The following is a 27,160-nucleotide window of genomic DNA, read 5'->3' on the forward strand; positions in this document are numbered from 1 at the left end:
GATATATTCTGATACCAGTGATGTGCTCCTAGATCCCTTTCTTACCAACTCTTCCACTCGTCTACACCAGTTAAAAGCTCCAGATGGCTTTGCAATAGGCCCTTACAGTTACTAATGCCTTTGCTAATTTTATCAATCAAGACGGCGTTTTGTGAAATGCACGGCAGGATGTGTTTGGGATAATAGCATAACAGGGCCTCAGCTGTGCTGCTAACGTGGTAACTCTCCCTGCTGCTCTGTTGGGGTTATTCTGCCCACTCTTAATATCAGGAAGCAGGGGGGAAAAACACAAAAGGCAATATCAATTATTATCTTGGTACCAAATTCTCACCAGACCCAAAATGAATAGGTCAGAGCCACAATTCAACTGAAAAACAAAATCCTAGCCCCAATTTGATGATGGAAGAGAGGAAAACCAGGTCATGTTACTGCTCCAGAAATGCAGAGAGCAAAAAAACGAGGTCCACCAACAGCTTATCAATATAATTATGCCTTTAATTATGGGGTGGAACTGGAAAACTAAAAGAGACTCAATTACACTTGGGGCTTTCATATCTAGATTTAAACAGCAGAGTTTGCCTGATCCAATGATATTTCTTTTAGTTCAATGGTTTTTGAGTCAAGTTGCTAATTCCTCTGAAGTCTCAGCTCTCTTTCCCTACCTTCCAGACCAAATAAGTAGCTATATATCAAATCAGCAGGGCACCTAGTGTATCTAAATCTGTGTCACAGGCAAAGAGTACCAAGAAATAGCAAAGAATATTAATAGATGAGATGCTGCAAAAATTAAAGAGAAATATTTCTTAGTGTCATTCACAAAGGAAGCAGAGATAAATAACTGCCTCTGGTTTTGAATCTTATTAGCAAAGCCCAGCTCATATATGGTTCAGTCTTTTCCTCCCCACATCTTATGGTACAAAGCAATCATGGAGAGTCTAAAGATTAATTGGATTTGTCAGAAAGGAAAAGGGAAAGATTGGGAGATAGGAAATCTGCCTAGAGACCCTGTCTGATGATAGCCAGGAAACAGGGTCAAGGATAAGACAGATCATTTCAACCTCAAAACCTCAATATACACCTGTGATCCCTTGGATATCTGCTACAGAGGGGTATGATGGAATTAAAACAAAATTCCTAGAAAATGAAATCCTCCACCCTAAAGGTCCTTTGCTAAGTAAATAATTTCCCAAACACTATGAACCAAGTACACAGGTCCTGGAGTTAGCTAAGAGACTGTGTGCACATACACTTTTGTCACCAAGATGGAGCAATCATTTGTTCAACAAAACCATCAGTATCATCGAGTGACTATGAATGGTATAAAGTGGTGTGGACCCTGTTACATGGGGAATTTTACCAAAAATTTAAGGCACTTCAAATACCCCAGGTAATCCCAAGGCAACACCCTCTGCCACAAGACATAGTAGCCTGATGTAGCAACATCAGCCAGGGCACTTACCAGGTAGATGCGGTAGGCGTCAATTCGTCTGATGGGGCCCCAACACACATCTGTGTCATTGTACTTGGTGCTGGCTTCTACATTACAGGAGTGATTGCCAGTGGCACTGCTGGTAAAAAGAACATAATGGTAGTCTCCTCACTGCTCTGTGGATTTCACCACATGGTTTGGAGAGAATGGATCACGAATCCACCAGTCAGTTTTTTTATCTCATTAACTGATGGTGCTATCCTTCAGGAGACAAGCTCAGCTTCTTAACGCACACATATTCCTACAGTACCTTTCCCCAAGGACCCAGAAATCTGTTATCAGCTCAGTCATTTTTACAATAAGGAAGAGGACAGAGGCTATGTTCCCTTGAGACTGAGGGGAAAGGGGTGGCCTGAACAAAGAAAAACTACAAAGGAGCTGTAATATAGCCAGTAATGGAACTCCTTAGAATGAATTGCTTAGCATCGTGCTTCTATCCTGTCGATCCTGAGTTAGTCCTTGGTTCCTTGGCTAGTAGAGGGCACCATGTGGCTAAAAGAGGAATGGGCAGAAAAGTAGACACTCACCAGGTCACCTGCATAAGAGATAATGGCACAGCTGCAGCATAGATAGCTAGGTCCCCATAAAGGTAGATAATGATACAAAAATAGAACAGGTTGACTCCCACTGAAAGTGACCAAAAAAAAAAAAAATTAATCAGTCAATAAGCCTGAGAGAGAGGCCTTTATATATAAAGTTTTAAAACAGCTCAATTTTTAGCCTTCAAGTCAGAGGATCTCAGAGTGACAAAGGACCTCAAAAATCATCTAGTCCAATCTACCTGAACAGGAATCCCCTCTACAACATCCCATTTACTTCTTTTTGGTTTTTTTCCCCAAAATTTCATTTAATATGAAACATATCTCTACAGTTTTCCCAAAATGAAATTCTTCTTATGTTTCTAATGTAGTACTAGAAAGGAAAACCCCAAAGATGAGAACTAGCCTAAGTTAAGCCAGACACCTAGATCTTCTTTGTTTCATCTACTAATTTCTCAAAGAAAGATAGATACTGGAAATAATTATCTGTCCCAGATCCAGCAATCTCACTAGAAAGACGAGAGCCATATAATTGGGGGCAGCTCCCAAATCAGGAAAAGCCTAATATCAGGCAGGGGTAGGCAGACTCTGCTTAGGTAAGTAGTCTAGGAATTGGTGGAGTCTTCGAGATCAGGATGGGACACTTTGGGAAGAAAGAACAGAAGGTGAGAAATCAGTGTCAACTACCAAAGTTAGAGTTGCACCTTCAGAAAACTATGTTGCAGTCACAAGGCTGGGGAAAGGGGGTGGGTAGGGTGTCTTTACTGTGGAATTCTGAAGCCAAAGAAGAGCTAATAAGAAAACATTTATTCTTCCTCAATCAAACCAGGAGTAGGGGAGAAGGAACTCAACTCTCACTAATTATTTTTTAAAAAGAATATAGTATAGTTCAAGTCAATTAATTAAGGAGAAGTGGGGGGAGGGGAGTAGAAGTGGGGAGGGAGAAAACAAATGCAAAGAAAAGAGAGAATAGGTAACGGAGAAAAAGTTTGGGAAGAAAGAAAGCGATCCTACTTTTTATGAAAGACATTTGGGAGAACTGGCTTGGAAACTACACAGTGAGCAATATGGAGAGTCAGAGGGCCCCACTGGCTTGTCATCCCAGCAGTCAAATAGCTTGATTAGGGTCTAATACAAGGGTTCTTAACCTTTTATGTATCATGGACCCTTTTGACAGTCTGGTGAAGCCTGTGGACTCTTCAGAATAATGTTTTAAATGTATAAAATAAAATACATAGGATTACAAAGGAAATTAATTGTATTGAAAGTTATCAAAACATTATTTAAAAAAAGTTCACAGACCCCCAGGTTAAGAACCCCTGTTCTAAGGGAATACAGCATGGTGTAACTACAATGTGAAGGGCTGAAAGGAGCCTCTAAGATCAGCTAGTTCAACTCTTGCAGCTTAAAAATTAGAAAATTGAGGCCCAGAGAAAAGCCACATAGTCAGCTAGAGTTAAGAGCTGGGGTTAGAACCTTGGTCTTCAGGGGCAGCTAGGTGTTGAAGTGGATAGAGCTCTGGCTGTGGAGTCAGGAAGACAAATCTGACCTCAGACACTTGACACTTACCAGTTGTGTGACCCTGGGCAAGTCACTTAACCCCAACTGCCTTACCAAAAAGCCAAAAGAAAAGAACTCTGGTCTCCTAATTCTTAGGGCTCTTTACACTGTACTACAGCATGGCAGAAAGACCTCTTAAGTGGGAGATGGGAAATCTGGGTCCTACGGGTAGTCCCACAACTGTGGAACTTTGAACAAGTCACCTGACTTGTAAAACAGGGATAATGATTGCCTATCCATCAAATAAACATTTATTATGCACCTACTATGTGCCAGGCACTGTGTTAAGCTACCTTATAGGATGACAGTAGTAAGGAGGAAAATGTTCTGGAAAACAAATGATCAAGGGCTGCACAAATATACTTAAGGTATGTTCTCAAACAATAAATTTCAAGCTGTTCTGTCCAGATTGATTTCTGAACATTTTCAATACCACTCTTTTTATCCTGTTGGCTTCTTTAAAGAGAGAACAGAAATAAAGGGGGACAGGGGAGGAAGCACAGTTCCTTTAGACCAACATCTTTAGGATTCCCAAGAAAAAGTCTAGGGAATACTAGTTCTGGAATGACTATTTGAAGTCAGTACCACACTCCATGACTGGGGAGGTGAATGAATAATGTCTAGGAACACATGGCTCTTGAAAGGCATCAGAAGGGCAACAGTTCCTGCTTTCAGAATGTTGCCTCTCCCTGATATGATGGGGCAGGCTAATTGTCCAAACCCACAAAGTTCCTATAGTCTCCTGGTCACTCAGGCTTGAGGCAACAAGTACAACCTGTGCTCTCAGCTTGATTTTCTACTCAGATGCCAACATTCCCTGAGAAGAGAAATCTCTCCCTCCCTTCCACCCACCAATACACTAGAATATCAGTTCTGTTTATAAACTGTTATCGAACATCCCTGATCAATAACTTCATTTACAGGACACAAAACAAAAGGATCAATAATTTCCTGTTAAAAGGCCAAATGATGGATAAACCCAGAATTTCTGATGACAAGAAATGGGTCCGGGACTTTCTAAAGCCTAATAGTTCTTTAATTGAGGGAGGCAGACCCTCTTGAGGGAGAATATGGGAGTGCCAACTAGGAATAAGGAACTATAGTAAAAATGAAGGAGAGTTCTCCCTAGTTGTCAAAGACTACTCTTATGAATAATCTAGTTTACTCATATGTCCTGGAAAATATGCTAGTTCATAAAAATAAGCACTGGTGTTTGAACACTTGAGGTTCAATAAAGGCAAGCCTTAAAAAATAAAAATTAAGAAGCAAATTTATGAGATGCTTAAAATTCTCTGCCTGTTTTCCTTTAACTTAAAGAAAAAACTGTAAGGAAGGGAATTTAGTGTGCATCTTCTAGATATAAAGCCTTTGAGAAGAAGAACGGGGGGGGGGAACAGTAGGGTTAAGGAAGTAAAAGCACACTGAAGTATGGACTGGGCAGAATTATTTAGGGCTGAATGATATTGGAAAAAAACATTATTTGTGAACCTCCAATAAAGAATAATTTAACATTTCATTGGGATACTGACATTTTCCCGGGTTTTCTAACACCACATCAGTAGAACACAAGCTCTAGTAGGTCCTACTAAGCTGGAAAAGCTTTGAGTACAAGTCTTGTAATGACCTGCCTAGTGAAGTCTGAGAAAGACTTATAAGGCTGGTCATAGGGTGAAGAATTTTCAGCAAAAGCAATTCTCTGTGACAATCTACTAGGTTATAGAGCAACTATGATCTATAATGGTTGAGGGAGTGGCCACACAGATGAAATCAGAGATCCCAGAAGAATCATTTGTAAGGCTTGTTTGGTCCTCCACATGTTCCTGCTAGAGTCCGCCAGACCATACTCCCCCTGAAGAACAGTATGCACCATCTTTAGAAAAGGAGTATCTCAACAGCAGCTCAGAAGCTTCTAGTTCCATATGCATAACCTAATTCCAACAGGGCAAAGAGATTTCCAATATAATGGTCTCCAGAAAGTAAAGGAAAATGACCTGTGAACAACCAGCTTCTGGAAAGTGGCAGAAAATCTTTTAAGCAAAATGCAGTGAGAGAGAGATCAACTGAGAATGTCATACAATACTTTAAGGAAAAGGAGGAAGCAGAAAAATTTAGACCAAAATGATCTTATTCTGGCTTTCCCCTGCAGGCATAAAATACTGTTTCTAGATTGCCCTGGGCCTGAGTCAATGGGTACCCTCAAGTTTAAGCCAAGTCACTCTCACAGCAGAGTGAAGGAAGTTAATCATAAAGAGAAGACCTAGATCTCTAATCCCTATAGCAAACCTAGTTGCAATGACCAAAAGGTATGTGGGTTCCTAGCACCCTCTGCTGGGCAAAATAAGTTTCTACTGCAACTGAATGGATTGCACTTGAAATCATTCTGTCATTAAGCCAATGGCTACAAGCTTCCTGGGTAGAGCTGACAGGCAAAAAGGAAGGTGGCAAAAGTCAGATTTCATGAAGAAGCACCCTCAATACCAGAGGGTTCTCTTACTTTTTGTGTCAGGAAATCAACTTGGGGGAGCAGTATGGTGCAATGAATAGAATGTTGAGTTTGGAGTCAGAGAACCAGGTTTGTTTGTTTGTTTGTTTTTTGGGTGAGGCAATCAGGGTTAAGTGACTTACCCAGGTTCACATAGCTAGTAAGTGTTAAGTGTCTGAGACTGGATTTGAACTCAGGTCCTCCTGACTCCAAGGCCAGAGCTCTTCACTGCGCCACCTAGCTGCTCCGTGAGAACCAGGTTTTTAACAACTAACTCTGCCCCTTGCTATGTGCATGACCTTGGGCATTATCTGCTTATCTCTCTGGGTCTTACTTTCCATATTCATAAAATGAGTGTGATGGATTAGATGACGTCTAAGGTCCCTTTCTGACCTAAATCCACAATCCTGTGACTTATGAATCGAGGATTAGAATATAGTCCAGAGTTGGTATTTCTTCATCCTGCTCAAAGCCCTGTTGAGTAACCATGGAGAAGAAAATCAAATATCTGAGTCCACGGCAGCACTGCTCTCTCAGAAGTACTTCAGCTTTACCTACAGAATGAGGTTAAAACTGTTCCCCTGACAAAATTCAAGGATTCAAAGAGGGTCAAATAATTCCACGAACTGCTGAGACAAGTACCTGGAAAATTCTGTAGTTAATCTAACTACAGATCCCCTAGTTATTGAGAAGAAATAGAAACCTTAGACTGATACCTTTGTTGAAGAACATAGAGGCCATTTGTCCCATCTCCACACGATCGGCAATTTCAAAAATGTTAGGAGATCCATGTCTCTCTGCAGTTTTGGGAGGAAAAAGGTAGAGGTTTTAGTTCTTGTGTTTTTTTTTTTCTCCTCAAAGTCATACAGGGAATATGTAGTAGATTTGAGTTTGTATCCTTCAGCTCCGAACCCACTTCTCTGTCCATACTTTCTTTTTCTCCATTTTTTCATCTTACTTGCAGGGTCTTTAACCTCCTCTTGTCCTTTAAATAAGGTTGTCCTTTATTGTTCTTTTCCCGGCCCTCTTTTTTCCCTTTACACATACATTCTCTTTGTGATTTCCTCTACTTGCTCCTCCTCTCTTCCCCGGTGGCTTTAATTATCTCCTCTATGAAACTAATTCTCAAATGTCAACTTCCCAGAACTCTTGTCCTGTCAACTGTCTCTCTGTCATATCTATCCCATATCTCACAAAATTTTTTTAAAAATCTGGGAGACAAAACCCTCAATTGTCCTAATTCCTGAGAATTTCTCAGTATCATCTACTCAAAGCAAAATATCTCACAGAGAATGTGGGGGGATGTTTCTAATGGGGAATAAGGGAAGAAGAGGAAGGCTGATCCTTGGTTTAGATGACAAAGAGATATGAGCTGCTTCTATTTTCTAGATGGATCACAAGCACTTCCCAGAGACCATATGAAAAGATGACAAATCAGCATCTCTTCAAAAGCAGAAGGAAACTTCACTCATATCACATGATGGTTAACTAGAATTCTAATTACAATAAAGAAGGAAAAAAAGGCATGCCCAGAGACTTACGAACAGACAAGATGGGCTGTTTCTCTGACCGATCATAGTTTTCCTGGATGAGAACATCGTTATCAGAAGCTGTAGAGGAATCATCATCATCTTCCTCCTAGGCATAGGGGACAGGAAAGAAATGAGAGAAAGACCCAAGGAGGAAAAAGTCATTGCTAAGGGCTTACCTATCCTCCTAGGGAATGCTTATGGAGAGCGAAAGGAAGCAGAGAGGATTGTTTGAACTAAAGTAGCTCAATTCTTCTACGCTAAAATGAAAGACTGGGGTAGACAGACGCCAAGGAGCAAATTATAGTATAGCTCCTTGCCAGAGAAGGTCAAGATAACAACAGCAGCCACTGTTATCTCACTTGAGCTTTTTACTAACATTGTGAGATGATACATATTACTCTTCATCTTAAATAGATAAGGAAATTTAGACTCAAAAAGGTTGAGTGACTTGCCCATAGTCACATAGCTAACAAGTATCAGAAGCAAGGTATGAACCCAGATCTTTCAAACTCCAAGTCCAGTACTCTCCATCACACCACACTGTCTCTAATAATTTCCAGCTCTAAATCTATGTTCCTACAAATTGATGACTGAGCCCAAAAGAGAAGATGAGGTAGAGGCAGAGTTGGAACCCAGTGGCTACTTTAGAAAAATCACTCTCTTTTTCAGGTCTACACATAGCTGTGTTAAGCTTAACTTTGGGACTTAGCTCTAGACCAAGTACCCTTCATACTTTACATGAGAGAAAAGCAGTAACCGGCTCCCAAGGACAGCAATGTCTGCCCAAAAGACAATATATACCTTATGGCTTTCCATCCTCTTCCAACGAAGCTGAGCATTGGCTGCTGCCATGGCTTCCATTACAAAGGTTGTGGTCATGAAGCTAAAAAGGAAATTAAAGGATTAATTGCCAAAGACCAACAGAAAGAATGAAGAGTGGGAGTTGTAGTACTGAAGGTAAAATAACTTTAAATCTATCTAGATCATTCAGCCTGAAGTTCTGCCTTTTTTAGAGTCCCTCTCTTAAATTTTCTTTCTGTAGAATACAGCTTTCAGGACATGATCTTTCCTGAGGAAGATATCTATAATTGTTTAAATGGCAATGTTTACATTTAATATATATTCCCACTGGGCTGAAAAAGAGACAAAACAAGACAGAATGATTGCTGAGAAGGCAGAACCCAAGTGTGGAAAGAGATCTACAGTTGGGACAACTTAGTTATCCATAGGAGCCAAGGGTGCCTGAGATGCAAACCTATGAGGTGATTGAGCCATAAAAAGTCCTTCAGTTTCTGGAAAGGATAGAAGGAAGCTCTCATCTCTCCTTCTTAGGATAAGGACAGGTAATCAACTCTTGGTTATGCACACTAAAGGAGGGAAAATGGTATGAATAAACGAAAATATTTTGTTGTGTTCTTGAATTCACTACCTTACTTTTTTTGGTAGCAGAGTTACCTTCCTAGTAAATATCATTAATATCAAAATTACCAAATATTCCTATCACATACATTAACAGAAAGGGTTGCCAGACTCAGGAGTGTGCTGAGAAGCCAGACTGTGATGAAAAATATGCCATGGGAGAAAGAAAAGATATTGCAGGAATCTCTTTTTGGTGGGGATTATGGAGAAAAAGGGAAGAGACACAATCTTAAAGGGACTAGAAATCAAGGACCATGAAAACTACCATAGAAATCACAGATTCAGAGCTGGAAGGAACCTCAGAGACCACCTATCCAACCCTTCTGCCTTAGAGAGGAGGAAACTGAGGCCCAGGGAAGTTAAGTGACTTGCCCAAAGTCACACAAGTACTAAGTACCATACGTAAGATTTGAACCTAGGTTCAAATCTTAACTAACTCCAACTACATCATCATGATTATTTCCAGAATTCATCGAGGCTGAGGACACGGAAAGAGACTAAAGAGGACTACCTCCTTTCCAGAAACCTCTCTGGTATGAACCTAGTTCCTTGCCAGGAAATAAGCCCTTGCATTGAAACAATCTGAAATTGAACCTTCTTTTTCATTCAGTAACATTAAACGTTGCTGCCTATTTGGATACATCGTTGACTCAGCAGCTTTCACTGGGTGCTGACAAGAAAGTGAATAGACTGACTACTCAGCTAAGCAGGTCTGGAGTCAGGCAGAAGACAGGTTCAATCAACTAAGGGTTAAATGGACACCACCACCATCTCTTCCAGGGCAATCAACTCAGAAGTGACCAGAAACTAGAATTGCCACTCTAATCTACCATATTTCACTTCCTGGAATGGTTTCTAAAAAGGACAGAAGGAAAAATTATATCCTTGTTGAAGGCAATTACCTACTTTGCAGTGATCGTTTTAAGGGATTAATTTTTTCCGCTTCCTTTAAAATGTTTCTTAAAAAATAAAATCAATCTCATTTAAAATAAAATTATTTCTCACTGCTCTGTAAACTGCAGAGTTTCTTCTTTGTTTGAAATCTTTAGCTCATATTCAAGACTCTTCACAATCTAGGCTACACTACTTCTTCTTTCTACCTCCAGCATTCTAAACTCTAGCCAAAGTCAATAATGACTGTTGCCCAAATTTCATCTTGTTCTCATACCTTCATGCTTTAACATATGTCAACTATGAGATACAAAACAGGTGTCACCTCCTCTATGTAACCTTCCCAGGTAGAAGTAATCCCTATCTCCTTAAAGTGTTTAGGGTACTACGACCTTTTTTTTATATACTTAATCATATCCTACCTTATAACTACTACATATCTTCTCCTTCCCTAACTTCACTACATTATAAGCTCTTTGAGGACATTGTAAGCCTGTCGTGTCAAATATTTCTGTCTCCACTGCCCAGTGCATAGTGGTGCTTAATAAATGTTTGACCTGAATTACTGAAAAATGAATAATTTTATATCACCTCTTTAAGGTCTTGCTTTAATCTCCAACTATAAAACTCTAATTTCACGTCCAACCGTCTCCTCTATGAGACTCCAAAGAGATCCGTTGGCCATTCTTTTAAATTCTTAAAAAAGAGGAAGGAAGTAGAGAACACCTCTACCTTGTAACAACTTCTATGCTAACACCTAGTTTCCTGTATGAATTAGGACTTTTGCCTAATAGGATCTCTTTCTTGACCTCTCTTCAGCCTTCCACACTATCAATTACCCTCTTCTAGCTAGTCTCTCTTTGCTCTCTAGAGTTTTTGTGACACTGCTGTCTCCTGGTTCTCCTATCTCTCTTACTGCTTCTTCTCTGATCTCCTTTGCTGGATCAGAAAGTTAGGTGCAGCACTGGATAGAACTCTGGGCTTAGAATGAGAAAGACTTGAGTTCAAATCCAGCCTCAGACACTTATTAGCTGTCTGACCTGAGCAGGCTGCTTAACTTCTTGCCTGCTCGGTTTCATCAACTGTAAAATGAGGATAACAACACTCACTCCTAGAGTTATTGTGAGAATCAAAAGAAATACTTGTAAAGCAATTAGCATAGTACCTGGCACATAGTAGGCCCTTAATAAATGTTTGTTTCCTTCCCCTGTACCCTTCTACTGACTGTGGGTGTTCCCCCAAAGCTGTACTATTTTACTTTGTGAGCTCCTCAGCTCGTATGGACTCAATTACCATCACTTTGCTGATGATTCTCAGATGTCAGATCCAGCCCTAACCTCTCTGTTGTCCTTTAGTCTCATTATCTCCAACTGCCTACTGGACATCTTAAATTCAATATGTCCAAAATTAAACTCATCTCTTCTCCTAAACTCTCCCCCTTCTGAAATTTTCTACTACAACAATCCAGGACACCACCATTCTCCTAATTATGCAGGTCCAAAACCTAGATGTGTCATGTTCAACTCCTTACTGTATCTTCCCCATATCCAATCTGTCGCCAAGTCTTGTCCATTTAATCTTTGTAACGTCTCTTGTGTATATACACTCTTCTTTCTTTTGACACTGATACCTAGGGCAAGCCTCATACCTATACTAATGCAATAGCCTTCTAATTGGTCTCTCTGCTTTAAGTTTCTCCACACTTAAGTCCATCTTCCACTCAGCCAACAAAGTAACCTTCCTAAAGCACAGGGATGACCACATCACACCTCCTCCTGCTCCCTGCCCCCCAACCAATAAATTCCAGTGGCTCCCTATCACCCCCAAGATCAAACATACAATTCTCTGTTTGGCTCTGAAAGCCTGTCCTAATCTGGCCCTTTTCTATCCTTCCAGTCTTCTTACACCTTAACCCCTCTCCATGTACTCTAGGATGCAGTAACATTGGCCTTCTTGCCATTTCTTGAACAAGACACTCCACATATTCCAAATCTGTGCATTTTTATTGGTTATCCCCCATGATCGTAATGCTATCCCTCCTCGTCACCAATCATCCCCTTGCCTCCCGGAAGGGTCAACTAAAATTATGTCTTCTGCAAGCCCACTTTCCTAGTCTCCTTTAATGCTAGTGCCTTCCTTAGAGATTACCTCCTATTTACACTTATATGTACATAGTTGTTTTCATCTTGTCTCCCCCACTAGACTGTGAATTCTATGAGGACAGGTATTGCATTTGTACAGTGCCTCATATATAGCAAATACTTGTTGACTGATTGATAGGACCTTTCTAAATGACCTTGCACCTTATAGGATGCTATGAGTGAGACTACCACTTACAACCATTCTGAAGTTCCAAGTAGTGGAAAAGAGGAGCCATGATCCCAATCCCAAACCGTTCCATGGAACCCTTGTGTTCCATGCAACCGGAATATGAAATTATTAATCATAAGACTACAATCTCAATGGTTATCTAGTCTTAAAAGGTTATCTACTTGTAACAAAAGAATGAATCCTGCCTACAAGAGTCTTCTAGCACACTTGTCCTTCACAAGGCAAACCTTTTCAGTTCTACATGGTTCAAATTGTTAGGATATTTTTTAAACTGTATCGAGACAAAAATCTGCCTTCCTGTAATCTCTGCTGACAGCAACTTCAGCTGAGCACAATAGCTCTAATCTTTCTTTTGGATAACAGCCGTTCAAACATTTGAAGACTGTTACCACGTTCACCTTTAAGTCTTCTCTTTTTTAGGCTAACACATTTCCACATACTTCAACAGATCCTTAGAAACCATGATTTTGAGGACTCTCACTATCATCCTCGTCATCTTTCCTTGGGTATGCTCCAGTTTGTCAACACCTTTTCTAAAAGATGAAGCTCTGCACTAATCCCCTAAATAGATACGGTACTCTCATTCTAAGGAATGTACTGTTAAGGCAGTCTAAGACCATGTTGGCTCCTTTGGCTACATCATCATGTTGCTGCTTCACAGGGAGCTTGTACTTTGAGAAAATATCTGTCCTACTGAGCAATCAAGAAGGGTCTGTCTCTGCTTTCTAAGCAAAGAGACCCTCTGAGCTAATTCAGAGTTACAGCAGGTCACAAACATTTCCTCTGTCTCTCCTCTCTGCCCCATCTCAGATCTAATGACCACTTAGGTTTGCAGGGGGTAGGATCCACAGGAGAAGTTATGCCTGTGACAAAGGTCACCACTCATCCTTAAGGAGAGCCAAACAGTACCCTTCACTTCCTGTTCCTCTCCACTTCCCCAACATACAAGCATAAGGTAAAAGCTAAGAAAGAAAGAGGAAATAAAGTTCTAACCTTTATCTTATGGCATATTTCCACAAATATCCATTCTTTGGGCATTCATAACTCTGCCACAATTTCCTCCTGCCCTGTTCCAACACTGTCAAATGGCCCATGGCTTTGACTGTAGGCTCTTGCATTTTCACCAATGTATTTTAAACACTAAAGTATTCCTTGGCCACCTTAATTTTAGGAAATATTACCCTGAGGATTAAGGGGCAGCACTCCTTCTAGGCATGAATCACAGTAAGGTTAATTCTTGATTGTGTAATTATCTGGAAATTATTGAAAACAAATGATAAATCTCATGCAGACATCCCCATCATTGCAAGTGCTCCCAGGGCTTTCCCCCTGGTGTCAGGTGACATCTTTTCAAGAAATGAAAACTGACTTTAATATTAGCCTAGAAGCAAAAAGTTGAAGAAACAGCAGAACTGGTAGGAGAAAAACATGAAGCTTAATGTTCATCTTATTTGCATCATTTGCTCTCAGTGAATATAACTAAAATCTAGTTATATATACTTTGATTTGAACTTAAGTTACATTAGAGGGTGTGTCTTCCCCAAGGGTACCAGTATAGTAATTCAAGGAAACCTGCAGTTCTAGAGTTCATGCAACTTCTAGCTTTGGAGTTTGAACATCCTCAGAACACTGAAGACAGATATAATAGCTGCATCTTACCTCATGAAGCCTAGGAACAGAAGAAGGACGAGGCTGACAAGCCAACCAGCAGTGGCAAAAGCCTTGGGCATGGTGAGGGCGCCAGTACCTACAATCAGGTTGAACATGTAGACCAGTCCAACCTGTAACCAGCAGAGAAGTGGCATTAAGGTCATGGCATTGATTCTCACATGCAATGGTTCCAAGGGAGGGCAATAAAAGCAAATCTCCAATAGTAATGCAGGACTTCAGACAGCAAAGAATGTGCAGAAGGAACCCGTTCTTAAACCAGAGTACTTCGGGAAACTTGCATTATACTCAGTCAGTCAGTAAGTCCTGTAAATTGTTTTTTTCAAATGTTTCTCATAGCCATACTTTCCTCTTCATTAAAACTATGGTCTAAGTTGTCATCAGCTCAAGCTTGGATTAACCTAACAGACTCCTTGTCTCCAGTTTTCTCCCTACTTCAATCTATTCTACTACAAGTGTTGCCCAATTTGCTTCCTTCCTCTATTTTCTTGGAATACTGATTATGTAAGTTTTACAGGTGAATGGGCACTCCCCAGGGGCCACTCTATGACTTTACTGACATAGCACAAGAGCCATGATCAAACCTTGACCTAGGACAGCTATTGCAGGTGTTCTGAAAGAGAAATATTTCATCACTTCTTTCATTTCTGGGATATTTTCTTTTTCAAACAACTGGCTTTCTGCTATGACCCTTCCTTTTTTCAGTAACCTCTAAGGGCAATAAATTGAAATTGAGCTTCTTGTATATCATCTGGAGTTGCAAATGTTCAAGGTCCTTGCTCACTAAACACCAAAAGAACTCATACAAATTGCTGACAATTGTATTTTAATGGTTAATAAATTATATAAAAATAAATATACACCAAAAGCTAATACAACTACAGACAAACTCCGAGCAGAGTTGGAAAACAGTGCATAAAATAAGGCATCCTACAGTGGCTTAAAATACAAGTGTATTCAGAAAAAAGACACCACCACCTTCCAAGAAAGCCCATTCTACTTTTATCTAGGTGACAATGTGAATTTATCATCAAAATAATGCTGGCTGAATAGCTTACTCATCTAATTAAGAGAGTAGGCCTAGTGATGTAATTATGATCACCCAGAGAAAATAAACTGAATATGATGGGTGGAATTAACACAAGACAATCCATTTGAAGTGTTGGTTCCACCAATGTCACCTAAAACCAAAACCTTCTCTATAACCCCCAGTGCCCCTTATATCATCTAAAACAATAAAAGTTGTGCAACAAGTTCAGTTAACTAAAGACCCAAGGGTTTGTATGTATAGTATTACCATATACAATATGGTCAAATTCTACCTACAAGACACCTACAATTAGATAGACATTCACAGACCCCTAAACAGAGGAGGTTAACGCAAACTCTCTCTAGGCATGCAATCTGACTGAAAGACAACTACAACGTACTGCAAACATATCAAAACCTTTACCTGATTGTGTAGAAGCCACACAAGTGCCCATCTTTAACTCCACACACAGTAGGTGCTTCATAAATATTTGTTGAATTAAAGTAATGAGCTGTTCCTCTACCTTTTCCTTGGGTCTATCCACTCAAACAATTTTCCTACCTCGTCCACTCCCTGAGAGACCACAAGTCTAGGTAATTTTGAGGCAAATATTCTACACAGCACCTCAGATGTCCTAAAAGTGATAACTTACATATGGAGAATAAAGCTCCCCCGTTTCTGTGATTCCACCAGCCATGTTCAAGACGTGTAGAAAGGTTCTTCTTGAAGTTTAGCCTTGTGGGGTTGGGATTCTTTGAGGTGGCATCAGCTGCTGCTGTCACTGTCCAAATCAAAAGAGGACTAAGTGATTTCTTACCAAGGATCCAACAAGAGGAGCTCCAGACTCCTTTCCCCTTACCTCCATACCCTTCGGCACACAGACAGTTATCCTATGGGCAACCTCAATGACATCTCCTTAACCCCAGTAGGCTCAACCTACCCAGGGTCTGTCCAGATGGCTACTTGATGGCCAGCTCTCTATTCCGTAGGCCATGCTACCTCTCATGCAAATAAGGTGTTATTCATAGCACAGGTAATACTAGTAAATGTGTGTCAATGTTAACTGTAGTCAATCAGTAACTGCCTACTACATGACAGGCCCTGTGCTAAGTCCTGGGGATACAAAAAGAGGCAAAAGTCAGTTCCTGATCTCAAGGAGCTTACAATCTAAAAAGAGAGACATGTAAACAAACACGTACAAAGCAATTTTTAATTCTTCCTGCTCTCTACCCAGCTCCTAAGACATTGCTTTGTTCGGTATTGGGACTCCCCGGATGGGAACTCTCTCCATCAACAGGGACCACCTCCCCTCTCCGACTTAACAGACACGTCGTAGGGGAGGTACCCGAGACACCCAGGGGTTACAGGTGACTGGCCCAGATGCACGTGGCCAGTGTCCGATGCACCCAGGTCTTTCTGAGTCCAAGCCCACCACCATGCCGCGCTGCAAACACCAGGTGCTCAAGCCAAGCCTTGGAGCCTCCGCTCCCAGAGGCGGGCCCTAGCCCCGGCCCCGGCCCCGGCCCGCCGAGCCTCCCCTTACACCGAGCACTAGCTTCCCAGCTTCTCTCCCTCGCAGCTCCTGTCCTGGCTTCCACATTCCCTGCGGGTCGTCGTCAGTCTCTCGCCCCGCCTCTCCTACCCAGCCCAGGCCAGAGCGGCCGGTGAGTGGTGCGGTGGGCCGGGCACCTATGAGCAGCTGCCTCAGCCCCACCTCAACCTCGCCTTCGCCGCCGCCGCCTCCTCAGGCGGCTGTCCCCAGCAACCGTCTGCCACACGGCGCCTGCGCACAGCGAGACTACCATTTCCGTATACGTCACGTCACGGAGAGAAGGGAGAGGAGGGAGAAGGCGGGGCAGAAGTCGTCGATTGGCTCCAGAGGAGGGGGGCGGGACCAAGGCGGAGGCGGAACGGCGGAAGTGCCTTCTGTGCTGGCGTGCGCATGCGTTGGGGCGGGATCGGGTCCGGGATCCCGGGTCTGCCTCGGACAGGTGAACATGAGGATTGACGGTGGGACCGGGTGTCCAGGCCTGGGGTTGGGGGTGATAGGTAGGAGGCTCGAGAACAGCACCAGAAGTCGGGGGGAGGTCAGCTTTGGGACGGGGCTTGGCTGCGGCGAGTTTTGCGGGGCTAGAAGCCCCGGGACGGGAAGGTTGTTGACCCCGGAGGCTTTGCTGTTCCGGGTAGTTGCCTGGAATACCGAGTTCTTCTCAACGTCTTGGAAATAGAGAGGCGATTGGACTGGGGGGCAGGAGTCCTGGCTCCTGCCACCTCCCAGCCATTGAGACATCGGACAAGTGGAATTTAACTTAAGGGACTAAGTTTGCTCACATGTAAAATGGACTGGGCTTCAGGTTCCTCGTATGTAAAATGGGGTTTTGCTTCACAGGCTTGTTATGAAGGGCCAGTGGAGCTAAAGGAGGCTAAAGTAAAGTGTTTCATGCAAATGAAACATTATTTCTAGTATGAATACTAATATGTATTGTATTTGGATACAAAAATTTAAAGCATAAAAATGTAAAAGCTTAAAGCATTCCTATATGAAAACAGTAGATATAGGGACTGGATCTATAATTTCATTGCTTAAGGAACTCCTACTAATGCAGGTGGGACCTTTGGTAGAACACTTGCCCAAGGGTCACACAGCCAGTGTGTGTCAGGGAAGGGGCTTGAACCCAGGCCAACTCTGTCCACCAGAGGCCCTGCCACTTCTCATGCAATTGCAAAAAGCATTTAGAGTAAGGGTAATACTAGTAAATATGTATCAGTCTTCACTGTAGTTAATCTGTGAATAAACATTAAATGCCTGCTAGGTGCCAGGCACTGTGCTAAATTCTGTGGATACAAAGATGCCAAAGACAGTCTTTGCCATCAAAGAACTTACAATCTAATAGGGGAGACAACGTGCAAACAAATGTATTCAAAGTAAGCTGTTTACTGGATAAATAGGAAGTAATTAAAAGAAGGAAAGCCCTGGAATTAAGAGGGGATAGGGATTGTGATGATATTAATAAATGAGCCTGGGGGGTTGTTTGATTACAGGATGTTGGTCACAGGAGGAAAGGGCCAAAAGGAGAGCAATTTTACAGGAAGAGGAAATCCCATCTTTCTGGTGCAACCATGAGAGTAAATCAGAATACTATGCTGTTGGGACAGAAGGTGATCCTGGTACCCTACACCACAGAGCATGTACCCAGGTAGTAACTCCCTCCAACTGTCACGTGGTAATAATCATTACCACCTCGATAATATAATATCTAGTCAACAAACATTTATAAAGCATTTATCATATGCCAGGCACAATGCTAAGTGCTGGTGTTACAAAGAAAGGTAAACAGTCCCTGCTCTCAAGGACCTCAGAGTCTAATGTTCTAAAATAATGTATGTATTGATATATATATATATATATATATAAGGATTATCTTAGAATCTGTAACTTCGACAGCTCAGGTGCTATATACTGAACCAGGTGTTTCCTGATCCCCTCAGTTATTAATTCTGTCTCCCTCTTGAAACTATTTCATACATACTTTGAATGTATTTATCTGTGGTTATGTTGGATTCCCTCAGCCTCCTTCTCCAGATACTCCACTCCCCAGTAGAATATAAAGTTCCCTTTGGGAAGGGACTGTTTCTTTTCTCTCTTTTCATCTTTGTGTACCCTCAATTGCCCCACGTTTGAGGAATTGAACAAATACCCCAGAGCTAGCCCTGAGCTTCTGGAATGTGGAAAACTTGAAGAAAAGAAAAGCCAGTTTCTCTTTTCCTGAAAGGGGCATTGGTCATGTGAAATAATATAATATTCAAAGGGAAGCTGAATCTGAGGTGGAAAACCTGCTAGTGGCCCCATGAGTACTTTTCCTTCCGCATAAACACACTTGATTTCATTTTTCACTCTCAGGCCTTCAGAAGATGTTTTAGATAAACTCTGGGTATTGAAATAAATTTCCCTTAAAGTCATTCCTCCACAGCATCATTATTGGAGTGGGGGTGCCCTGAAAAGAACACGGACAGATCCTAGCAAGCTAGAAAACTTCAAGTATTATCTTGTCATTCAATGACCAGTTTAGCTGAATCCAGAAAGGTTTATCATAAGAAATCTGGTTACCATGTGATGAGGTGGGACCACAGTACCTTATGAAGACAAGTACTTATGTCCAGTAGAATGTAAGCCCTTTGAGGAAAGAGACTATTTTATTTTGTCTTTGTATCGCAAGTACCTCTTTGTTGTTGTTCGGTCGTGTTCCAACTCTTCATGATCCCATTTGAGGTTTTCTTGGCAAAGATACTAGAGTGGTTTGCCATTTCCTCCTCCAGTTCATTTGATAGAGGAGGAAACTGAGGCAAACAGGGTTAAGTGACTTGGGTCATGAGGACCACAGCCAGGAAGTGTCTGAGGCCAGATTTGAACTCAGGAAGATGAGTCTTTCTGACTTCAGGCCCTGCTTCAAGCACCTTAACAGGTGCTTTGTAATTGCTCATTGAATTGAATGTTAGTCTGAGTGTTTGGAGTGAGTCCTCCACTAATGAAATAATGAATTTTTTGATGTGTGACAAAGGAGAATAAAGAACTTGCCCTCCCATTCCCGATTGTAAGGCTGCAGCAATGTTCTGTTGGTGTCTATGATAAAGCTCACTTCCTGAAACCCTAACCTCACTCTGTCTGAGACTCTTGACTTATATTAACATTAGATTAATTTTAAAAGTCAGTACAGTTCCTGGCTGCAATGTATATTCTCTCAAGGGAGCAGCAGTATAGTATCTGGTGAATAGTAGAAGCCTGCACGGCTTGTACTTCAGCCCATGGAAAGGTTTGGTTGTGGCCTGACTTTGTGGACGTTTGCCCAGCCGGCTTTGAAAAGGTCAACTTACTGTGCTTTACTTTCACTCAGGAATTCCTGGAATGTTTGTGACCCCAGGTTGATCCCCTTTGATAATTCCTCCTAAGGGACTGGAGGGTAGGCTGAGCTGATCTGTGTGTATGATCCCCCAGGACTGGCCTGACCTCAGTGGCTAGTGCCCTTTATCCTGTCCTTTGTGGGTAGCTCATAGCCCTTCCATACAACTCTCCATGAGGTCTCTGAGCAGTAGGAGCATTCCTACCACCCCACCCCCAGAGTTCCAGGGGCCCCTTGTTTCTTAGACTTTGCCTGCTTTCCCTTCAGATACCATGAATGGATGAAGTCAGAGGAGCTGCAGCGGCTGACAGCTTCAGAGCCTCTGACTCTGGAGCAGGAGTATGTGATGCAGCACAGCTGGCGAGAAGATACTGACAGTGAGGCATTGAGGGGAGGGGAGAGGTTTATGGGAAGCCTGGGTCCTTGTGCTGTCACGTTCACCCATGATGGCTCTTTGGGAGAGGTGTCTTGTGCTGGAGCTGTTTGCTTCTTCTCAGTATTTTCACCAATTTGCCTAGACACTACTGCCTGAGAAAAGGGGAGGGGTTTCTTTTGAGCCTGGCTCTGCTTCAGGTGGAAGGAAGGCAGTGAGTCCAAGATTGGTTTAGAGCTAGCAAAGCTGCTTTCCTCTGGCCCCAGATCTAAGCACTGTATCTCCCTCAGCTGGTATGGCTGTATTGTACTTCCTTCCCTGAGTCATTTTCCTGCTAGGCATGGAGAATGCCTGGGTTTCATGCCACTTATCAAGCTTGAGGCTCATCTGAAGGAGGCTCCTGGCCTTATTTTCTCCTCCCTCCCAGAGGCTGGGAAAACACTGCTATCCTTGTGGGAAGATATTTCGGAGGTCCGCTTGTAAGCCTAAACCTCATCTGTCCACCAGAATGTACTTTCATTGTGCTGGATGCAGAAAAATGGCAGGCACAGCCAGACTCGGCCGAAGAGAACTGCATGGTGGGAGACGTGAACTTGTTCCTTACTGACTTGCAGGACCCAACTTTGGGGGAGATTGAGGTCATGATTGCTGGTATATTTCATCTTGCTTTACTCTTCCCTTGTTTTTCATCTCCCTCCATTGCCCTAATCCACCCCTCCTCCTTTCAAGCCCTCCTCCCCCTCCACTCTTCCTTCTTAGTCGTCTTAATCTTTGAAGCTGGGTGGGTTCTCACTTAGCCAGGAGAGCCTCTCTGCTAAGGCCCAGGTACCTGGCTGGGTCCATCGAAGTTCCTAGAACATACTGTAGTCTGTTGCAGGGAGACTCCTCCAGGGAGCAATCACAGCCCCTCGGGTATCTTATCTACTTTATTTCCCTTTTGCTCAGATGTCACTTTTCCCTCCTCCTTCATGGGATGATAGGATTTAGAATTGAAAGGGAATTCTGACATAGTCCAACCCCCTTATTTTATGGATAGGGAAATTGAAGCCTAGAGAAGTGATGTGACTTGTCTAAGTTCACCTTGGTAATCAGTGGTAGAAACAGGCTCTAACATAACTAACAGGGAGTTATTCTGAGAGCTGCCTCAGCACCACAAGGTCAGGAGCCCTTCCCTCTGCTGCTTAATCTTCAGTCTCTCCCAAAAGAATCTCTCCATCTCTCCCGTTTCCTTCAGAGCCCAGCAATCGACGAAGGGGGTTTGGCACAGAGGCAGTTCTGATGATGATGGCTTATGGTAAGGACAAAGGAGCCAGCCAGTCACTCGGGCTATGTGTGTATGTATTGAGGGTAAATATTTGGTCTGGGATGATGAAGTGATGCCTCTGGGGCTTAGGACCTCGCTTTTACATTTTGGGGTCATGGGCTGCCTCACAACTACAAGACTCTAATGAGGCTATGGGGAAAGGAGCCAGGACTGGGGAGGAGGGGAGGAGTCCTTTTTTGTTTTGTCATCAGAATGTGTGTTCCTTTTTCTCTGCCATGCCTTGGAAGGAATGACCACACTAGGTCTCAACAAGTTTGAAGCCAAAATTGGACAAGGAAATGAGCCTAGCATATGCATGTTTAAAAAGCTTCACTTTGAGCAGGTAAGAGTATTAGATGGGGAGAGGTTGGGATGTCAAGGGGGTTACCCAGTGGTTAGGGGCTTGGACCTAATTTTGTTTTCCTTGGCTGTCATAGGTGACTATGAGCAACATCTTTCAAGAGGTGACCCTGAGGCTGCTGGTGAGTGAACCAGAGAGACAGTGGCTTCTGGAGCAGACCAGCCATATGGAAGAGAAGCAGTACAGAGGCAGGAGCTGGTGGAGCCATGAAGCTAACAGTTGCTGATCATCCTGGGAGCCCTACTAGCTGGCCTGGTCTTGTAGGGAAGACTCTCGGATGGATGGGTGGAGGAATCTAGTCTACACCCCCGTAATAGCTTGTGCTATCAGGACAGAGCCCTTACAATCCTAGCGTTTCCTGGGCAAGCCACTCCTCAAAGGCTGATCAAGGAAAAGTCTCCTCTCCCTGAACAAGGGAGTTAAAATACCTACCGATCATTGACTAGCTTGCACTTGACATTTGATGGGAGTGGCTTTGCTGAAGTAATTCATTTGGAATCAGGAATAGATAGGAGTGATCCAGGAAGGATGTAACTGTGAAGACCTACAGCCAGCATGACTGTACTGTGCCTCCCTCCTTCTTTTGAGGCCTGGTACTGCTGGGCATGGCTACTGTGTATGGAGGATGCCAGGGTTTCATTGCCACTGGCATGTGAAATCTAGACCCAGTTCAGAAGTGGAAAATAGCAGGAGAGAGAGGGAAGAACCCAGAGGAATCCTCGAAATTGGCCACATGCCCTGCACTGAATGAGAGCTCTGGATTGATCTCCAACTTCTCTGTACGCTCAGCCTCACAGCACACTCTTCCTGACGAGTGGGCCGTGATGTCAGGTTCTAATTAGTAGTACTGATTGGGGGGGGGGGGAGTCGGAGTCCAGAATTTGTTGTAATAGAGCAATGCTTTCCTGCATGAGTGTGCTCAACCCCAACCCTGGCATTACCTTGCTGCTCTCCACATGGCCACCAGATGGCAGTAGAGGAGCAATCTGAGATAGCTTGAGCTGAGCAAGGGAGTCGCAGGGTGCTAGAGACAGAAAGGCTCAGAGGTTGAGGACAACCCCCAGAATGACTATCACCTCTATGCTGGCCATCATGAAAATACAGGGCTGTTTCCAAAGTATTACCCCGATACAATATTCTCCCGAGTTTGTTTACTCATCTGTAAAATAAGGGGAATTCAAACCATGATCTCTAACATTAAGAAATTACCTTGACAGGTAAGGAAAGAACCAAAATCTACACCCTCTATTTCTGGCCATCTTTGAAATTGCTAATACACTCCCCACCCTATCAGCCGCTCCACCCTGTTCTTGACCTAGCCAGAGAGCCCCAAGGGCACAGATTTCTTCATCTTGGCAAGTGAAGCTGGGAGGAGGGCCGGCCCCAATGCAATCTTAACAGTAAGAGGTTTTCAAATTGTAGGGATGGGGGTTTGGGACCAGAAGGTTGAAGAAACTGGGTTTGGCTTGAGTGCTCAACTCCCAGTTCCTAACCTGTTTATGGTATCATATTTTTTTAAAGATACCAGTCCACAGCCCCCCCTTTGAGGCCCTTGGGAGAATTATAATCCTCTTTAACCAAAGTGTTTCTTTTACCTGTCTTTGCTTCATAGGATTTACAGCTGGAAATGGCCTAATTAACCCCCATCATTTTAAGATGGGACAATTGAGACTCAGAAAGGTTAATTTACTTCTTCAGAGTTGAATACAGCAGAAAACCAGCGTTTGAGTCCAACTTCTCTGACCCAAAATTCAGTGCTCTTTCTCCTTGAGCACTGCCCTTTCAGTGCACAGTTAAGGAAGGGGCTGGGCCTAAGTCAGAGGAACATCAGCTCCTCTGCTCCTTTTCACATGGAATGGACACCAATACCAATTAATCCTGGTAGATACTACAGGTCCTGTCTGTGTTCCCAGACTCTAGTAATGTCTCATCCCTGATAAACGGAGCTGGGGATCAATCTCTACGATTCAGGCGACTTTTCGCCCCTGCCTCTTTCAAAGATAGAGCATGGTGCCCTCATCCTTCTAACTCTTCAACTTCTATTGCCCCCAAGCTGCTGCTTTGTGTACAGTACATGCTGGGATTAGAGGAACAAACCTCATGAGTAGGGCTCCCTGCTTCAGGCAGATAAGATAATATCATCGGAGCCGGCTCAGGGTCTCACCAGTCCCAGCAATCTACGAACCACCAACAGGCCAGGCAGAGATTAAAGCCAAGTCCTTGCATTCCCCGCTACCTCCCCCAGCCCAGGGCTTAGTGCCTCCCAATAACCCAGGCATCATTCAGCAGAAGTCCTCCCCTCCTTTTTCTCTGCCTCATTCCAGACTTCTAATCACCTAGGACTCAGCCCCCATTCCTCATTGTGCCAGACTAAAGTTTCAGTCATGGGGGCCCCAAAGGTAAATCTGAACCGTGTGACTGGTGGTGATGGGTGTGTGTGTGATTTTTGTACCTGGTTTGAGAGAGGCTAGGAAAGGGGTGGGGGGGTGGGGTGATGGGCTCCAGGGAAGAGAAACTCCCTATATTTAGTAATGAGGCGCTAAACTTTTTTCTACCTACTGAAGGATTGTAAGTTCTATCAGTGACTTTTGTACCTAGAGGATAAAGCACTTGTTTCTCCACCTTACTTACTACTGAGGTATATACCTGTATATATTTAGACTCTGATTTAGCTTGGCACTTGTATAGTAGAGAGTTCTGTGAATAAGGGAAGGTATTTCAAGAACTAGGTCTGCTATTCCTCCCCCCCCCCCCCATCTTAGGTTGACAAGGCAGGGAAGACTGGAGCTGCAAACAGCTCCTCTGACGTGAGCTGTAGCCACCTTTTTCTTTTCCAAAGATCACCTGGAAGGGAGAGGTTGGCTATAGGACATGGAATAAGCATACAGGGAAGGGTTAGAGGAACCAATGGAATTTGTGCTAGAGTTTTATTACTGATTAGATTGTGAGCTCCTTGTGAGAGCCAGGGACTTTTCTTTGCCTTTCTTTGTATCTCAGGTCTTAGCAGTGTCTGGCATGAAGTAGGCACTTAATAAATGCTTGTTGACTAATAGACGAATCTCAGCTGGGAACGCCCTAGGTAGTATTGGGTTCAAAGCCTTCTTACATGTCTTGCCTGAAAGCCTAGGGCAGTGCTATAAGTAGTCTTAGAGTAGGGGAAAAACAAGCTCAAGACAAAACAAGCAACGTCTTCCAACACGGGAACTGGGAGAAATCATGTTAATCATAGCACAAAAAAAAATCCTTCTAAACTTATGACACTAAAACAAACATTCCCCACCCCACCCCCCAAAACCCAAATACCCTGATTTGTAGCTTTTAGGGAGAAGACCCTGTCCATCCCTGAGCTGTGGTTTCTGCCCTTAGGGCTTCTCATTCAGCCATTCCCTGACTCTGGACGGTGTTATGTTAGAATGGCATGAAAAAAAATTAATTGGAAAAAAAAATCTATTAAATCATCTCACAGTCTTCCAGCTGGCAGGGAGTGGAGATAACGTAGTCAAGAAGTAGACCCTTCTTAAGGCCCTAAGAAGAAAGGATTTGGGGAAAGGTGTCTTCTCATTAGGACAGAACAGGAAAACATGCTCCTTGGACTTTAGAAAGAACATGGATGAGTCAGCTAGGTGGTACAGTGGATAGAGCACCGGCCCTGGATTCAAGAGGACCTGAGTTCAAAGCCGGCCTCAGACAAAACACTAACTAGCTGTGTGACTCTGGGCAAGTCACTTAACCCCAATTGCCTCACCCGCCCCCCCCAAAAATGGTAAAGAACATGGGTGTCTAAGAAAATCAGATGCTGGTGCTGATTTGTACTTTGATTTGGGGTAAGTGGAGAAGAAGAAAGGGAAGGAAGACCAAGGGGCACAACTCAGCCCCCCTACCCCCAACCTCCTCCTCACTCTCCGGGGTAGTTTGGTGGGAAGGGAAGGAGGACACTGAAATAGATGCTCAGAGATTGCTAAAGAGTTCATTTTTCTTGCTCCAGTCCATCTGTGGTGCACGTTTGCTGCTCCGTTTCTGGTGAGCCCGTTCTTTGGCCACTGCCAGGGAGATGTTGAAGTCCAAAATGGGGTCAGAGGAGGAAGATGTAGAAGAGGGTGGAGTGGAATCTTGCTTCTTGGGTCCGTCTTGAGAATCCATCTAATGACAACAAAGAGGTGAAGTAAATAGACCACTCACCAGATCCTATCCCTCTCCCCCACTGTCCAACCACTTTCCTTCTGGCCCTGAGAGGGGTGAGATGAGGAAGGTACATATTTCTTGGCTTAGGTTCCAGTTGATGGCCCAGGGACCTATGTCTCACAAAGAAACTAAATGTGTGACTAGATGCAGGCTGGTGTGCTAAATGTTCTAACCCCAGAGGCCTGGGCTGTGTCACTCACTAATCCAGTGCTACCTCCGTGTCTCTATAACTCAGTACCTCCTTTCCCATCAGGCCCCCAGTGAGTTCCAACTCTGGAAGAGAGATTTTTGTCTCTGGGGAGGCCATTCACTGTATCTCAGCCCCTGGACCCAGGCATACCTCATCACTAGTTTCACTAAGTGTAGATCTCGATGATGCTGGTTTGGGGCTCTCACACACGGTTTCAGTCCAGGTGGCACTGCTCTCCTGGTATAAAAGGATAAAGAATATATGTGAGGGTGAGCAGCTAGGGTTAGAGTCCTCACACTGTTAAGCATCAGGGCAGACAAAAAGTTCAGCCCAAGATGAGGCAGTATAGCAAATGGCTGTACCCATCCCAAAATCACTAATACTCCAAGTTCAGCAGCTGCAGTGGAGGATTTCTATTCCTCAGAGGGGCAACTCGGTTTAAATTCCTGGGAAAGACACTAGACAGCCCCACTGTAATATTTAGCCAAAACTGCAGGCCTCACCAACCTGCCTCTGGCTTTTAGCTACAGACCCCTGGGTATGAGAGTAGAGATGTACTTCTTGCAAGCTGTAGGGTACTTTTTTTTTGTGCCTGTGGACCACCGCCTCCCTGCCTGCCATTTCTGGACCCTGGAAACCTTCCCTAAGCCTGATTCCCTAGGGAATATGAAGAATAGTCCTAGTGGTAGTAAGGGGTGTGAAAACTGCTGTGTCTGTGACCAGAGACACCAAGGGAAACTAGTTTTGAGAGGAAATTGTCCAGTTTCTTCTATCTCTACCCTTACCCTGAGGTTTCTGCGCTGAGATATCTTTTTAGAAGCACAGACCGATTTCCTTCACTTTACCTTCCTACCAGTTCTGTTCACTGGGTTGAGGGGGAATAGAACGGACCCTGCAAAACACCCATCCCTC

At 43.4% G+C, this 27,160-nt stretch overlaps 3 protein-coding genes across 6 annotated transcripts in view; 1 reads left to right on the forward strand and 2 right to left on the reverse strand.

Annotated features, from left to right (window-relative positions):
- TMEM104 (transmembrane protein 104) overlaps positions 1-16,662 on the reverse strand; it is an 80,361-nt gene extending 63,699 nt beyond the window's left edge. The window contains exons 1-8 of one of the 2 annotated variants that reach the window (XM_027873401.1): positions 16,485-16,662; positions 15,594-15,722; positions 13,903-14,024; positions 8,404-8,485; positions 7,612-7,708; positions 6,787-6,867; positions 2,017-2,116; positions 1,460-1,565 (exon numbers count right to left, since the gene is read on the reverse strand). In XM_027873401.1, coding sequence (XP_027729202.1) covers positions 1,460-1,565; positions 2,017-2,116; positions 6,787-6,867; positions 7,612-7,708; positions 8,404-8,485; positions 13,903-14,024; positions 15,594-15,638 — 633 coding nt within the window. In that variant the 5' untranslated portion in view covers positions 15,639-15,722; positions 16,485-16,662. Of the gene's footprint in view, positions 1-1,459; positions 1,569-2,016; positions 2,117-6,786; positions 6,868-7,611; positions 7,709-8,403; positions 8,486-13,902; positions 14,025-15,593; positions 15,723-16,484 lie in introns of both variants that reach the window. The other variant, XM_027873400.1, reaches the window with a different exon arrangement.
- Positions 16,663-16,855: 193 nt separating this feature from the next.
- NAT9 (N-acetyltransferase 9 (putative)) lies at positions 16,856-25,278 on the forward strand. Of its 3 annotated transcripts, none has more exons than XM_027872629.1 (7): positions 16,856-16,932; positions 17,984-18,138; positions 20,107-20,216; positions 20,720-20,863; positions 21,447-21,506; positions 21,764-21,858; positions 21,953-25,278. In XM_027872629.1, exons 2-7 carry the CDS (start codon positions 18,062-18,064, stop codon positions 22,100-22,102), a joined length of 636 nt encoding a protein of 211 aa, XP_027728430.1. In that variant the 5' UTR covers positions 16,856-16,932; positions 17,984-18,061; the 3' UTR covers positions 22,103-25,278. The 3 variants fall into 3 exon arrangements, with proteins under 3 accessions (XP_027728430.1, XP_027728432.1, XP_027728431.1); XM_027872631.1 differs by having other exon boundaries at positions 16,887-16,951; XM_027872630.1 differs by having other exon boundaries at positions 16,906-16,990.
- Positions 25,279-25,653: 375 nt separating this feature from the next.
- SLC9A3R1 (SLC9A3 regulator 1) overlaps positions 25,654-27,160 on the reverse strand; it is a 21,482-nt gene continuing 19,975 nt past the window's right edge. Inside the window, exons 5-6 of the mRNA XM_027872628.1 lie at positions 26,399-26,485; positions 25,654-26,016 (exon numbers count right to left, since the gene is read on the reverse strand). Of these exons, the coding sequence (XP_027728429.1) occupies positions 25,825-26,016; positions 26,399-26,485 (279 nt within the window). The 3' untranslated portion in view covers positions 25,654-25,824. The remainder of the gene's footprint in view (positions 26,017-26,398; positions 26,486-27,160) is intronic.

The sequence above is a fragment of the Vombatus ursinus genome, unplaced genomic scaffold, assembly GCF_900497805.2.
Source record: "Vombatus ursinus unplaced genomic scaffold, bare-nosed wombat genome assembly UNPS02014801.1, whole genome shotgun sequence".
NCBI lineage: Eukaryota > Metazoa > Chordata > Mammalia > Diprotodontia > Vombatidae > Vombatus > Vombatus ursinus.

Excerpts from the sequence above, each read along its gene's own strand:
- NAT9 (XM_027872629.1), top strand. The coding sequence starts at position 18,062 with ATGAGAGTAAATCAGAATACTATGCTGTTGGGACAGAAGGTGATCCTG. Across the intron at positions 20,217-20,719 it reads CTGGCGAGAAGATACTGACA|AATGTACTTTCATTGTGCTG; the intron begins GTGAGGCATTGA and ends TCTGTCCACCAG. Across the intron at positions 21,859-21,952 it reads AAAAGCTTCACTTTGAGCAG|GTGACTATGAGCAACATCTT; the intron begins GTAAGAGTATTA and ends TGGCTGTCATAG.